This window comes from Liolophura sinensis, chromosome 10 (assembly GCF_032854445.1).
Source record: "Liolophura sinensis isolate JHLJ2023 chromosome 10, CUHK_Ljap_v2, whole genome shotgun sequence".
Classification (NCBI taxonomy): domain Eukaryota; kingdom Metazoa; phylum Mollusca; class Polyplacophora; order Chitonida; family Chitonidae; genus Liolophura; species Liolophura sinensis.
The window spans coordinates 10633603-10649802 of record NC_088304.1 but is presented as its reverse complement, the minus strand read 5'-3'; the positions used below and the strand labels follow the sequence as shown (position 1 = coordinate 10649802).

The 16200-nt window shown below is 41.5% G+C and overlaps 1 protein-coding gene across 1 annotated transcript; it reads right to left on the bottom strand.

Moving 5' to 3' along the window:
- Nucleotides 1–32: 32 nt before the first annotated feature.
- Nucleotides 33–15967, bottom strand: LOC135476871 (probable cytochrome P450 CYP44). The gene is made up of 9 exons (XM_064757014.1): nt 15727–15967; nt 11375–11603; nt 8482–8672; nt 6234–6429; nt 5741–5915; nt 5061–5227; nt 3984–4062; nt 2451–2610; nt 33–193 (listed from the first exon to the last, which is right to left on the bottom strand). Exons 1-9 carry the CDS (start codon nt 15965–15967, stop codon nt 33–35), a joined length of 1599 nt encoding a protein of 532 aa, XP_064613084.1.
- Nucleotides 15968–16200: the final 233 nt, after the last annotated feature.

Here is a 16200-nt window from a genome sequence, read left to right as displayed (position 1 = left end):
TTTCTAGACCTCACCACTTTCTGTCTCTGTGTTTACTTGGGATTTCGTTCGGTAAAAATGAACTGCGACGGTCTGCTAGGTTCCGTCAAAATACGATAGCTCTTGTCCAAGTCCGCACCGGTCCATTCAATGTGGAAAGTCTTGAACAGCTTTGTCAACATCGTGTACAGCTCTTGCTCCGCAAATCGTCTTCCTGTTTAATAGAGAAATCAGCATGACAATCATAACATTTATTTGTTTATCTATTTGTTTGGATGATATTTTACGCCCAATATTTCACTTATACGACGGTGGTCAGAAACCCATGATCATCTGGAGGTCGACAATGTTAACACCGGAGAGAAATATTCTTACAAAAACAAGCGTGTCGTGGATATTTCACCATGTCTAATATATGGTAAACTAGAATATTTCACTTATATTAGGGTGGCCAGCATTACGATAAGTAGCACAGTTGGTAGAGGGGACCGGTAGATCCAGGATCAATCCTTGATCGAGTCACACCTACTCCTTTAAAAGAGGAAGTTGTAACTTCAGCATGAAGGAAATTGTGCAACGACCAGTATCTGTATAATGGCTCGGGCGGGGCGGTGAGGCAGCACTAAATAAAAGAGCGGTGGAAATCCGTCCTGCAACAAGGAGGCACATTACACGTACATGCACCCTAAGGATTCCTTCGTCGTCATATGACTGAAAAATTGTTGAGTACGACGTTAAACCCCAACCACTCACTCACTCATTACGATAAGAGGAACCGGGCAGAGCCAGGGGAAAAGCCACGACCATCCGTAGGTTGCTGAGAGGAAGCCAGCATGAGCTGGAGTTGAACTCACAGCGACCGTTCTTTATTTATTTGATTATTGTTTAAAGCGGTACGGTAGATCATGAAGGGGCGTTTCAAATTTATTTATTTATTTGACTGGAGTTTTACGCAGTTCTCAAGAACATCGTTCCAAACAGATAACTGCACTACCCTTCTCGTAACAATTATCCAAAATCTCTGGCGCTCTGGTTCATAATTGTATGTTATTGCTATGGGGACAAACCTGAAGAAAGGCATTAAACAACAATCAAATAAATAAATGGTCCAGTTGTTAGCACGTCCGCCTCGAAGTCGGGATACTTGACTGAGATTTGGGTGGCTTCGCCCTGCCACAAGACGACAAAGGTAAATACAGACACATCGAATGACTCTTGGCCGTTATAAGTCTGAAAAAATGTTACGTACAGCGTAAAATACAGAGGATACATACATACATACATACTTACACACACACATATATACTTACATACATCTTTACAATTGAGGGTCGTCATCGAGTGCTTAAGGTGTGAGTCTTTTAATTGTTAGGCTAAAAGACAAAGTCAGTTTAATCTTCGTGATTCCTGTGCTTTTATTGTTCTTTAGGCTTCGGTGGCTAAAAGTGCGATAATGCTTCTGTGTCTGGTCTTACATGCAGATCGCTAGAGACCATTTGCCTTTCACCAATATGAAGCATCTCGCACGTGAGTGAGTGCTTGGCGTTTAACGTTGTACTGAACAATTTTTCAGTCATATGACGACGAAGGAATCTTTAGAGTGCATGTCATGTGCCTCCTTCTTGCAAGACGGATTTCCACCGCTCTTTTATCTAGCGCTGTTTCACTGAGGCGCCTTATCGAAGGCAAGTAAGGCGCCCCGCCCCAGCCATTATACTGATACGGGTCAACCAGTCGTTGCACTATTCCTCTCATGCTGAACGCCAAGCGAGGAAGTTCCACTTTTAAAGTCTTAGGTGTGACTCGACCCAGGATCGACCCTGGATCTACGGCTCCCGAAGCAGACTCTCTACCAGCTGTGCTATATCGGGGCCGGTCTTTTGCATGTGAGAGCTCGCCAAAAAAAAACCTACCAACGGTCGGTCGTTAACTCCAAGCATCCCGGATTCCTGCACTCGTAAAACTGACTGACATAATAGAAATGAAAGCTTCTCGACTATTGTGTCAAACAACAATCAAACTAAATGATATGCCATGACGATAAAGATGCGATGGTATGCGCAATAGTTTTGAATATACCCGTCCGTGTTCTAAAAATACCCGTATGTATGTTTAAAATAAGTTAGATACCAAATTTCTGGTGCACTAAGTACGCACTCCAGAATAGGTTATACGGGCAACAAACAAAAGCATATCGCGATTTATGCCTATGTTACCACATTACAAACTTTTGTGACAGCTCAGGATTTGTTTTAGATCTACCTTATTTTTCTAAGATAATGTAAGATTTCAACAAAATGAGTGACTTTATGGAAAGTTTCTAAACTTTCTAAAACTTGGACGAAATTTGGTGAATTGAGTGTGAATGTCGATGGATTCAATGCCATAACAAAGAGACATAATCCGTTGTTTACCCAAGGAAAACCTGGATATGTCATGCGCATTCAAACCCGCTATTTCACAAAACTTACCAACACACATGCGCGGGCCGTGCCCAAATGGGATCATGATGAAGGGGTGAATGTTTTGTGTCGAGGTGTCCTTGATCCATCGTTCAGGCAGATACCTCTCTGGGCTCACAAAGTACTCGGGCAGCATGGCCATCACGAAGTTGTTCATCTCCAACTGAGTCTACGAAGAAAAAAAGAGAAAAATGTACAATGTGAGGTCACAAGATGAGACGTAAGCCCAATTAAAAAATTCACCCACAGGCTAAAGAATAAAGTTTACCATCCCCAACAACAGCTACAACAAGAATATTTATTTATTTATTTGATTGGTGTTTTACTCAAGTACTAAAGAATATTTCACTTATACGACGGCGGCCAGCATTATGGTGGGAGGAAACCGGGCAGAACCCGGGGGAAACCCACGACCATCCACAGGTTGCTGTCAGACCTTCTCATTGGTGTGAGGCTACTGGGTCATTACGCTGCGCTAGCGCGCTAACCCACAACAAGAATAAAGAGGCACTCGTCACAGCTAAAATCTTCGTCCAGCTCATTCTGGCATCCTCTCCGGTAGTACGTGGGAAGGTCTTACATCAGCGTTGGGTCTCTGTCTGGTTTCCTCCCACCATGAGACTGGCCGCCGTCGTATAAATGATATACTTTTGAGTCAAATAAATCAATACATAAAAGTTCGAAAATTAAAAAGGCGATGTTTTTAATTCACTGGTTTGCTGAAGCATAAAATTACAAGCCTTCTGGTCCAGGTATCAGTAAACACAACACGTCTATCCACTCTAAAAAGGCATTCGATTTAACTTAGACATCCGCAAATTACAACCTTTTTAGTGGGACAAAAAATATAAATTTCCGTGAATTCATTGTTATATTATTATTTATCATCAAAACAAGCAATTTTGTTTGACTGATATACGGGATGGCCTAATTAAGAAACAACCTGAAAACACATCATATTTTTGGGGTTAGAATTTTTCCAGCAGAGTGCAACCCTTTAAATAATTGGTTCCACGGTTGTCTATGGGACCTACAGTGGATATCAATGACGTCATATCCGTAGTTTTTGCTGGAAGTAGTTCGCTCCCATGTCCATTCGTCGAATGCATTCATTGCTCTATATGCGTGTGTATTTTGAATTCTGAAGTTCAGCAGTTTAATCACGTGTTAAATTGCAAATAGATTGTGTGACCTCACTGGTCACTTTAAGATCAGAAAGGGTCACCATAAAATATGACGTTTCCAATGCATTTTACTCGGTTGATAAAAAATCCTGATAAAGAAATCGACAGTGATCAATAGTTTATTTATTTATTTGTTTGGTGGTTTACACCGTACTCAAGAATATTTAATTTATACCACGGCGACCAGCATTATGGTGGGAGGAAATTGGGGAGAGTCCGGGGGAAACCCGCGAAAATCGACAAGTTGCGGACAGACCTTCCGACACACGGTGGGATGTGATCAATAGTCTTTCACCACACATATACATTATGTTTATTATTTACAATTATTATTTGGAATTAAGATTCTGCCACTTACTCCGGCAGGTAGCTGATAGCCCCCGATAACCATGTCTTTCTTCAAAATCCGGGAAATCTCTAGCCCAATCGGAAAAAACCTGCAAGAACAAATTCATAATTACAGAGTACTATTTTATTTCTTTGACTGGAGTTTTACGTCGTACTCACGAATAGTTATACTTATACGGCGGCCAGGAGTATAGTGGGGGAAACTGAGCAGTGCCCTGGAGGAAACCACGACCATCCGCTGACAGACCTTCCCACACACAACCGGATAGGAAGCCACCAGGAGCAAGGCTTGAAGGCATGACGACCACATCGGTGAAAGGCTCCTGGGTCATGGTGCTACGGTAAAACGCTAATAAGTAGGCCACGGAGGCCCCGTAAGTGTAGAATGAACACAAAAACTTAATGTTTTTTACTTGTTTCTTAAATTGCTTTATTGCTAACATTAACCTTCCGAATAGCAGATGAAACCACCGTATCTCCAGAGGTATCGGACAAATCTCCTGACTTAAAGCTACATCTGAACCAGCTGAAACTTACATTAACATCAATATTTATTGATTTATTGATTTATTTATTTATTTGATTTGTGTTTTACGCTGCACTCAAGAATATTTCACTTATACGATGAGGGCCAGCATTATGGTGAGAAGAAACCGTTATGGTGAATATAATACAAGCTTTGCAACGGCGAAGAACCAAACCGTTGACGAAAACGACAGACCCAAATCTCTCTTCTCACCTGCCCAAATTTATAATGAGGTTCCAGTCTTACTTGACCATTGCTCTCTTGCAATAAATGAGTAAAGGTGGGAATGAACACTAGTCCGCACAGCTTAGGCCCCAGGTATTTCCACATTATTGGTTCACTACATGGCAACGCCAAGAGAGGTCCACTTTTAGCTTGTTTTTCTACCTTCGGATACTTATTTGTGTCATATTTGAATCGCTAAAAAATCGTTGTTGCTATAACATTTGGCAGGCAATTTCCAGTCTAACTTTCAGTTGCAGTCACACTGATCTGAAATTTTTCGTCAATCATCAACCAAACACTTCTGAATCAAAGATAGTTGCATAATCATACCAATACCTAAAAGTTTCCTTCACACAAGCCTTGAGGTAGGATAATTTGCTGAGCTTCTCGGGTGTCAAAGGTTCGTCCCCTGGAAGATGTTGCTCGATTTCATTGTACAGTTTTTTCTGGACGTCTGGATTCTTGGCAATGCAGTACATGTTGAAGTAAAGCATTCTTGCGTTCTGAAAATAAACAGTCATACCACAGAAATTTAGACCCACATAACCCCACGAAATTAAAATTAGTGATATAAATATACATTGTTATTTTTACCTTAAAAACATATAGACATGTTATGATGGGATTATTTTAGTAACAAAGTGAAACGCCAAGGCATATGGACATGTGACGTCACCAGTTGTATGGTCAGAATGAAAACAGGAAATGACATTTTTAGATCACGTGACAGAAAACCGGAATAGCTGTGAGACGAGAACATGTCCTAGCTTTCATATGAAAACTGATGGGTGCAGAATTAGAAAAAAAACTCTTCTTATACGATGTGATACGTCATTCAACCTTACACACATGAGAAGAGTCGATCATTTATTCTCACAAAGAAAAAACACTAGAGTTTTCATACCCTTGATCAAATGAAGGTACTTTACACATTGTTTATACATGAAAACAGAATCGCTTCAGATTAAAACTCTTTTGTTTTGTGTAGAATGCTTTAATATAAAATAACTGTGTACCGTGCTGACGCCATCAAAAGGAAGTGAGAGCGTGAGGATGACGATGTCTGTATACGTCAGTTGTTCCCTTGACAACAAGTACGTCAAGAAGCTGTATTGACCGTCCAATAATTCGCCTTTGTCTTGTAATACTTTGATCTTCTCGACAGTTTGATCCACGTGTTTTTGGACAATACTGAAAGACGAGAAACTGTTACTAGACAATGCAGATAGAGGATAGACTGTTTTTGGACGATGCTAACAGAGGAGAGACTGTTTTTGCATAATACTGAAAGAGGAGAGACTGTTTTGGACGATGCTAACAGAGACTGTTTTTGGACGATGCTGAAAGAGGAGAGACTGTTTTTGGACAAGACTGAAAGAAGAGACTATTTTTCAACATACAGTACTTCTGCTCTGAATAGACATCGCTATTTCAAAACTTTCTGTAACGTGTCGATCATGTTTCATCAACATGATGGCGACTTACGCTTGAATAGACGTCTTGACTTACCTTAATATGTAGTCCTCGGCCGCGTAGATCCGTCGTCGCTTTGGGGTGGGGAAGATCTTGTACCAAGGCACGGAAAACTTCATGTCCACGGAGAGACGGAATATCAGAGCATTGGCGTCAATTATGGCCTGGGCTTCCGTGTGATCTTTGTTGGCAATGCATCCGAAATGGGTGTCAAACGCCGTGATCCATGCAGCTATAAATAATAGTTCAAACATAAAGGAACGGGGGCATGGATCGATTTATTTATATTTGATTGGTGTTTTACGCTGTACTCAAGAAGAAAAACTCCCAGAAAAAGAGATCGGTGGGAGTTTTTTTTAAGCGACGGAAAAGAGAAAAACTCCTGAGGAGATCAGGCGAGAGTATTTCTTTTTTTTAAAAGACAGAGGAAACAGGAAAAAATCCTAGTCAATCCGATTACAACTTGGTACGTGGTTTCGCCTAAATCGCGATGTCAGCGGCCAAATGATTGGCCGGTTAACTAGGGGCCCAACTTAGTAATCACGAGCCCCGAGATAATCATACAATTATAGTGACAACAAAAGCGCGAAGCAAAATCTCTTTTTCTGGGAGTTTTTCTTTTTTTCTTTCTGCTTTGAAAAAAAAAGACAAATTCCCACTTGATCTCTTTTTCTGGGAGGTTTTCTTCTTTTTTGGGCCTACTTAAAAAAAAGAAAAACTCCGAAGCCTAAAAGGGAAAAAACGCACAGTTATACAAAAGAAAACCGCCATGTCCAACCCACGACCTCATTTGTCAAAAGCCTGATAGTCGTAACCAGCCAGGGTTTCAATCATTTGAGCCACATCGAGGCACGATTGAACTGTCTTAATAATGTATTTGAAATATAACATCCGTGAAACTGCTCTGTATCGCTAGATTTACACCATATCGATTTGGACAAGACTTTATGCTATTGGTCGAAGGCTTAACCTCTACTACATCAATCTTATGTTCATACTAGAAATTCCACCACCCCACCAGTAGCTGTATACTGACAAAAGGCAAGAAACTACCCCGACACACACCAGGCATGAGACCCCAACCAGTCACAGAATACTGACATGCACTTGACACTCCACATTGTCACGGTATATTGACACCAGGTATGACATCCCACCCAGTCACAGAATATAGACTTCCAATTGACATGACATCCCAGGCATGACACCCCAACCAGTCACAGTTCACTGTCACCAGATATTTCACCCCAACATTACAAAGTATACCGACAACAGGCCCATATCACACTCAGTCGCACTATACTAACACTCCACCCTCACGGGATACTGACAGGCCACCCTCACAGTATATTGAAACCCACCCTCATAGTAGATTGACACCCCACCCTCAGAGTATGTACACTCCCCACCCACACAGCATACTGAAAATCCACCCTCATAGTATGTTGACACCTCAGCCACACTGTATATTTACCCCACACCCACACATTATATTGACACCCCACCTCACAGTATATTGATACCCACTCTCACAGTATATTGGCACCGACTCTCACAGTATATTAACACCCCACCTTCGCAATACAGCGATACCCCACCCTCACAGCAAAATGACATCCAATCCACACAGTATATTGACAACCGACTCACACAGCATACTGACACTCCACCCTCACTGTATATTTAGAACCCGCCCTCAAAATACATTGACAGCCCACCCTCACAACACGTTGACAACCGGCCCTCACAGCATGTTGACAACTGACCCTCAGAGTCTATTGACATCCACCCTCACAGTATACTGACACCCTACCCTCCCAGTATGTTGACACCCCGCCCTCACAGTACAGTGACACCCCATCCTCATAGTAAAGTGACACCCAATCCACACAGTATATTGACAATCCACTCACACAGTATATTGACAACACATCCTCACAGTATATTGGCAGCTCACTCTCACAGCATGTTGATAACTCAGACTCACAGTATACTGACCGCCCACTGTCACAGTATATTGACACCCCACTCTCACAGCATATTGACATCAAGGCAACCAGTACTTATCGCCTATAGCAGTCCAGATAGGAAAACCAGTTTCAGAAATCTGAAGCATGACCATGACCTGGGATAAATCCCGTGTTTCCGGTTACAAGGCGCATGATCAAATCCTTCGGCCAATGTATGGAGTCCGTACCAGTCCAGTTTGAGGCCAAGTGTAATGTAGAGCTAGAACTTCACTTAATTACTTACCAGGAACAAAAAAAAAAACTTGTGAACTTACATTCTATGGACCAGCGTGCAATTTCATTCCGCAAATGGGGAACTTGTCCGCAGCCATCTCTTATTTTCAAGAGCTTCTGCAGGAATTCCTCTGCCACACTGTTAACCTTAGGGAAGTACCTGACTACCTCTGTGGGGGCCAGCATTGCTTTCTGAACCCCACTTCTCAGTCTGTACCACTCTTTGCCCAGGCTGAAAAAGTGAGCGGATAAAAAATAAAGGAAAAATCTTCCAGAGCTGAATTCTAAGTAGGGACATGGTTATGTAGTTCTTATTTTTTTAGACGTCGAAAAAAAAAGAGAATAGAAAAACTGTTCTTCTAACGCAGGGGAAAGTACTTTCCCCCGACGTCAAAATGAAACCATTCAAAATGATAATATCTAAAATAATAGCTTCTCATTGGCCACTATGTCGGAGGGAAAGTACTTTGCCCCGAGTTAGCTGATTTAGTTTCTTTATTCTCTTTTTTCGGACGGCCAAAAAAAACAGAGAAATTTATTTACTAAAATTTTTTTCATAGAGGAAAGTACTTTGGGAGTTGGCGGACTTATGCCTGAGTTAACCAGCCAATGGCATCACCGCTTGCTTTAGGAACGAGAACAGCTTTCATTGTTCTGAACCTACCCTTATATTCAGAACGACCTGTTGTCACAAACGATTTTTAAAAGAACATCTGTGATTGGCTGGCTAACTAGGGGATAAATCTTCAAACTCACGGGAAAGAACTTTACCCCGACTTAATGAACCAATGGGAATGCTGCATTCTAAATAATGGCACTTCTGATTGGATTTAAAAAGAAAAAAAATTAAGTAAATAAATTCTCTTTTTTTTTTCTTGGCCGTCGGAAAAGAAGAGAATAAAGAAATCAAATCAGCTAACTCAAGGCAAAGTATTTTCCCCCGACTAAGTGGCCAATGAGAAGCTATTATTTCAAATATCAGCATTTTGATTGGTTGGTAAAGCCGTACTTCCTCCAGCGTTAGCAGAACAGTTTTGTCATTTTCTTCTTTTTCTTTGACTGCCAAAATATAAGGATTATAATATTATATCTTTTCCGCGGTTCCGTAGAATTTTGCTACGACTTGCTGAAAGTTAACTGTATTGTATTCCTGCACAAACTAGGATTCTGCTGGTGGACTACGCATCCCCAAGGTCCCTTGCATTGTTTTAATCTGATTGTATGTTAAATGTGATGACAACACAGCATTTTGAGTAATTCTAGATCAGTGACGTCTAATTAATTACAATTAACATCACTTTTTTTACCTAATTCTGCTGAATCCATTGCGCTAGGGAACGTGTAATTTGCTACTATTTATGCATTTACGAGAACGGTTAGAATAAAACCCTAAATGAAGTAAACTGACAAATGACCTGATTTCACCGGTTACGTGTAACCGTTAGCTAGCTATCACATCGTCGTCACTGCTCGGGTTTTACTCACTATGATGTGCGTCTTCAATTGTATTTTATTCCCCAGTAATCATAACTTTATGTGCAAAATCGCTGTATATCAGAAGTGTTAAATATAATAAAAAAAATTAGAGCATAGAGAGTAAAACCAGCGCAATGACAGCATTGTGATAGTTGACAAATGGTCACAAGTAACTGGTAATATACTGCCTGTAGTCAGTTTACCTTAGTTAGGAATTTGTTCTAACTATTTATGTAAATGCTTAAAATGCAGCAAATTACACATCCCCCTCGCACCATGGCAGACAGACTCACTCGAGTCTGTTGACCGCCATCATAGCCAAAATGGTGACGTCATGGGGTCACTACATGAATGAATCTTCTGATACAGGCCCTGTTGTTGCGTAGCCTCTGTATACAAACTAGTGTTTTTTTTCTTCTTCGAGTCCTGAATACTAATAAATGGTTTCTTAACCCTACCTCCAGAGATCTGAGCACTGTGTCCTTAGACAGGCATTTGTGAAGCACTCATGACAATCACTTGCGGCAGTTAATTAGAATTAGAACTCTTTAGAATTGCTTTAAACTGTGATAACATAGCATACCATATTTATTTTGCTGCCAAAGTTGCGAACCTGCAAATGAGTTCTTTTGTATTTACCATCAACTAAAGTACGATGAATGTATTGTTTATATTCGCATTACTTTGAGTGAAGCCTATTTGTCATGAGAGCAGCCGCACTGGACCGAGGGCAGCCGTATTGACTTGAGAAATGACATATTGGTTTGTGGGCAGCCGTGTCGGTCCGAGGGCTGCCTTGGTTTGACAGTACCATTCTGGCTTGAGGGGGCTATCGACAACTGTGTTGGTCTGCGGCCAGCCGTCTTGGCCCAAGGACTGGCGTATTGGTCTTACGGCAGACGTATAGGCATAAGGGGTAGCCGTATTGGTTTCTCAATATTCAGTTCATAGGATTTTTTTTTACTCTTCCAGGTGAGTACTTTTCTTAACAAATAAACATTAACAATGTTTTAGAAATCTAAGAAAACCCTGATAATGAAAACGGTCGACTCTCGCTATACATTGTTCAGATTCCAACTGGTTCCATCAACTAGCCTGAAGTTTTAACGGTATTTATTCTGTGCAACTTGTCCGTGTCGACTCGTCGAATACGACTAGATTGAAATTAGGACAAAGACTTCATGTGCTATAATTTATACTTTTTGACTAAAATAGAATGCCGGTTCGGATGAGAACTATGAAGGTTAGTCTGTTACAAATAGCAACGTATAAACGCAAATTTAGGGACGTACTAGTATCTGTTTCAGGCCTTAACATGTAGACAACTTAAATTTCGCCAAATTGTTTAAATGTCTTTCCACATTCCTGTCAATTCTTACTATCCCCCTCCGCCCCCCCCCCCCCCCCCCATCCCACTTCCTACAATCTTTGTGTGTAATCTCTGAAGTGTCAGCTCACGAGTTTCCAAGGCCAGGCGACTGCTTCCGGTCATTTCTGTATTGTTTAGTGACGTCCAGCAATGGCGGCACATCGGGCAGTTTGTCTTCTTGCTGGAAATAGTCTTTCACATAATCCGGATCGAAAATGTGAATCACTGTTTGTCCAGCAACGGTATCCTTGACAATTTTACCATACCGCTTGTAGTAATCCAGGAAAACGTTGTGCAAGTTTGCAACTTTTAATCGACCTGTAATGATAATGCAATATGCACGCATAGTATAATCATGTACAATGAGTAGGCCTATCGACCTAACACAAGGAATTTCTAAAACTTGATACTCCGCCGAAGGCAAACTCTATCGAAAATATATAGACTCGTTTTACATTAGTTTTTAAATGCATACTGTGGAATTCCTTAGCTGTGATGATAAGGTTTAAGTGAAAAAGTTGTTGTTGTACTTTAGGACTGGCCTTCCTCTTGGTGAAAGAGCATATTTTTAAATATGTTTATCGGAAGAGTATAAGCTAGATTGCTCGGAGTTAACTATAACCCTGGAGGTACCTATCAAGCCCCCTGATTTAAAGCCGCAGCAAACCAGCGAAAGCTGGATTTGAACCCGCTTACTCGAATTTAAAACATGCAGATGGCAGATTGAAGTAAACCCGCAACTTTCAATGTGGATGTTAATTTTACAGCAAGAAAACTTGTCTTTGAACAAACAAAGGAGCCCAAGCTGGCTCCGACTATAACAGCGCTGCCTCCCTGTGTTCAGCTGGCTGTTCACCAAAGATCGTTTGTTCGAATCCAGCTCTCGCTGCTTCAGCGGCAGCGTTAATTAAAGCAGGATTTTGTAGTTTTGGTAGTTGGTTTGCTCCGGTTTTCTCCACACATAAAAACTGGGCGTCACATCAGTGAAAATTTCTACAGCATGGGGCTAATTAACAATTAAATAAATAAATAAACTGACGGCCAAAAGAAACTTTATCACTCATAAATTGAAATTTAACAAGCGTTTTCGGTCTGCTTAACCTAGTAAAAGTAAGAGTCCAAGCATATTCCCATATGGAAAAAGCTATATGTAAGCCCATAGCAATCCGTTGCAACAGAAAGAGAAAAGTTCTAAAACCACGTGACCAGTGGACGGGCGAAACCACGAGGTCAAAAAGTGTATAAAACGTTAAAGCCAGTAAGACTTGCACAGTACTTAAAAAACACCGTAGTGGTGTCACGACTGACTCCTGAACAACGCCAGAGGGCCCTGGGCATGGTGATTATAACAGCCACTCATGCTAACATTGCAAGAACTTTTGGCTGTTCTCGTGTAATCGTTACAAATCTGATGCAGCGTTACAGGCAGAGAGAAGAACAGGCAGACCTAGGGTAAGCACGCCCAGGTAGGACCGGTACTTGCGTGCCTTGCATCTGCGAAATCGCTTCCTGACTGTGACGTCATCATCGATGAATGCGTTAGGTCATAGGCTCAGTCGGCAGATAGTGTCAAGGAGACTCCTAGATAACGGAATCCGAGCTCATCGCCCATTCAGAAGACAGCTATTGACGGCCCAACATCGTAGTCAGAGGTTGAGATGGGTCCTAATTGTACGACGTTGGCTGCGACGTGATTGGCAACGGATCGTCTTCACAGATGAAAGCCGCTTCTGTCTGTTCAGAGCTGATGGAAGACGGCCTTAGCTTGCGTTCAGGAGGTGGTACCGTATGGTGGTGGGGGAGTGATGTTATGGGGAGGGATTTGTGGACAGGATCGGACACCACTGGTCATCATCGATAGGAACTTAACAGTTCGGCGTTACTTGGATGGCATCTTACGTCCGATTGATCTGCCCTTCCTTCGCCAGCATCCATGTGGTGTCCTTTACCAGACAACGTCCACACAGCTCGAGTCGTGCAGAATTACCTTGACACCGAAGACGTCAACGCCTTACTATGGCCTGCACGTTCCCCAGACATGTCTCCCATAGAGCACCTCTGGGACACCCTGGATCGCCGCGTAAGACAACGAGCACAACATCCAGCTAACCGGCAAGTAATGACACAGGCTCTTGACGAAGAATGGCATCGTATCCCACGTGACCTCATCAGACGACTGACTTTGTCTATGCCTCGGAGAATTTTTGCATGCATTGAAGCAAGGGGTGGCCACATATTGATGAGGCGACATTATCAAACTGAACAACTTTTTCCTTACTTACCCGATTGGTCATCAAACTGAAATGTCGATTTTTATTACCCCAACCCCCAGTTGAGCACGTGATGGCTATATGGGCTGCCGTACATTTCTTTACTTTGGACGTGGATGACCTAAACATATTTTTTGTTTTGAATATATCACACTTCCACCATCCGTTGTTTTGTGTTATTACAAATTTGGGCCATTAAATCTATGGTAAAGTTTCGTTTGGCCGTCAGTTTAAATAAAACTGAATCGTAATGACTTCCTCCCCGGATTGTGGGAAGGTCTTCCAGCAACCTGTGGATTGTCATGACTTTACCCCGGTTTCCTTCTACCACAATTCTGGTCGCCGCCCTATAAGGGAAGTATTCTTGAGTACGGCGTAAAAAATCAATCAAATAAATAAATAAAACTGAAAGCACAAAAAAACACAAAAAGAATTGTATATTGCTGTGAGAAAGACAAACCATATCTTATCCCTGGGCAGTGCATCACGGGATAACGTAGCGGTTAAATAAGACTGAATTGCACATAGAAAGGGGTCGTTTATGTGAAGAATATGGTCAGCCATATTTCAGGAGAAACCGTTTGAAAAACCAGAAGACATTTTGAAACCTCCCCTTAGGCTAAAAGCCTTCGCACAAATCCACATGAAGAGTTCGAACAAAGAAATAACACACTTTTACGAGATAAAAGAAAATTACGCTTGTGTGTTTTATGTGGCAGTAGGTTCAAAGCGTAATGCATTGGTCCATAGTGCAAGAAGTCCGCGACGATTTTTCCCCCTCGGTAAAAATTAGTGTTCCGTTCATAAACACCTTTCTGTTACAGTTCGAAAACGCGGTGTATTATGATAAAAAAAACCTATGTTTAGTAACTTCAGAGATGTATTTTTATACCAAACGTGAAATGTTTAAATAGTAATGCGGCAGATAATTTCATGTCACACAAATTATCCAGTAAGCATGACATTTATTTATTATTTTTATTTCTACGCTGTACTCAAGAATATTTTTAATTTTACGACCGTTGCCAGCATTATGGTAAGAGGAAAGCAATCAGAGCCCCGAGGAAACCCACGACCGGTTGCTGAGAGACCTTCCCATAAAAAAATTTATGAAAAGGGTTACATAATTGGTAGGACGATTTACCACATCCAGTTGCTAAAATTTAAGCACTTTTTTGTTCCAGTACTTTTAAACTTGCAATTTCGTAAATCACCATTTTACGGTAAATGACGTTGTGCGGGTTCTACGAGAAAATAATTCGCCGGAAAGCAATCCTCGCAGCTGGTTAGTTTTGACTTTATTTCTTGCTGTTGTTGCATTGACAAGTCAAATCTGGAAACTCAGTTTCGCGTTTCTTATCTCCACTGCCTATCCTACAACGAATTCTTCAAGGCTGTATGAGCTTTTCAATCCTGGACACTGCCATGTAAACGGTTTGGGGGGAGATTACACCATACACATGGCCTACTACTCTTAGCAAAGCAGGGTGTCTGGACACAGTTGAATGAGATATTTGCTAATTATTCGACTAAACGGACAAAACTCTAACCCACTTTTTTTAACCTGTTAAAGTATTTCGATTCAATTTAGATTACCCACAAACACAGCCATGACAACACGACCATCCAACAGGTAGTTTGGCAATATTCTTTTGAAATGAACAAATAGTTGTAAAAGTTTTACGCCTTACTCAAGAGTATTTCACTTGTAGATTGGCGGCCAGAATTATGAGGGGATGAAAGTGGTATGCAACTCGTGCGGCGATGGGGTGGGGGGCTAGAGGTCGGGAGTTGCCTGTCTGACCTCTCCATGCACGATCTGCCATTAGAAAGAGGTGGATTTCAGCTCGAGGCGATTGCATTGTTAAGAGCTCACTGATGAAAAATGCGGCGCAGTCATGCTTATAACTCGGTCACGGAGATACAATATCCCTTGCACAACATACTGGTAAAATTGTAAAACAGATTTTAAAACTTTCCAACGTTCATAAAAAAAAACATTTTCAAAATGTAAACAGCTTTAGCAAATCTGTTCTGAAGTGTTTGTAGGCTGTCATATACGGCAGCCGAACAATTCCCGCACGTCATACGTTATAAGATTGTTAAACTGGAACGTTCATGATAATTGACGGTTGATATATGAACGTCTGATTCGTGGAGGAGATTCTTACCTGCTTTGTACTGTAAAAGAGTTCCAAAGTATGGCAATCCCTTTGGTCCTGGTATCGATTCAAAAGGCAGGGCGCTTTGAAAATCCCCACACGGATTTGTCTTTCGTTCTGTTGAGTCACTGGCAGACGCTGTTCTTTGCCATCGTGCACCGTGTACTAAATATGCACGATATGAAACAAACCCATTCAGCTTACCAGCAACAGAACACAGTGATTTTCTAGCAGGTATTGAAACTGGCATGTTACACGGCAGGACTTTCACCAAATGAACGAGCGACGTTGAAACCCAAACATACATGCATACAATGAGGAGGCGCGCTCACTGAAAAGTGAACTGAGTGAATCCGCCTGTTCATGACCTACGGATTGACATACATACGTGACCTTTCTCTATCCATATTCTGCAATATACTGACCCAGAAAGAGTTGGCCGTGTAGTCCAAATGATTGACAGGTACTTTAAATGCCAAAAAC

What these genes read in the sequence shown, in the direction of transcription:
- LOC135476871 (XM_064757014.1), bottom strand. Translation starts at nt 15,967, where the DNA reads ATGCCAGTTTCAATACCTGCTAGAAAATCACTGTGTTCTGTTGCTGGT. An exon ending in TCTTTTACAGTACAAAGCAG is followed by an intron (nt 11,604 to 15,726) that starts GTAAGAATCTCC and finishes TTATCATTACAG; the next exon opens with GTCGATTAAAAGTTGCAAAC. An exon ending in GCTATCAGCTACCTGCCGGA is followed by an intron (nt 2,611 to 3,983) that starts GTAAGTGGCAGA and finishes TTTTCTTCGTAG; the next exon opens with ACTCAGTTGGAGATGAACAA.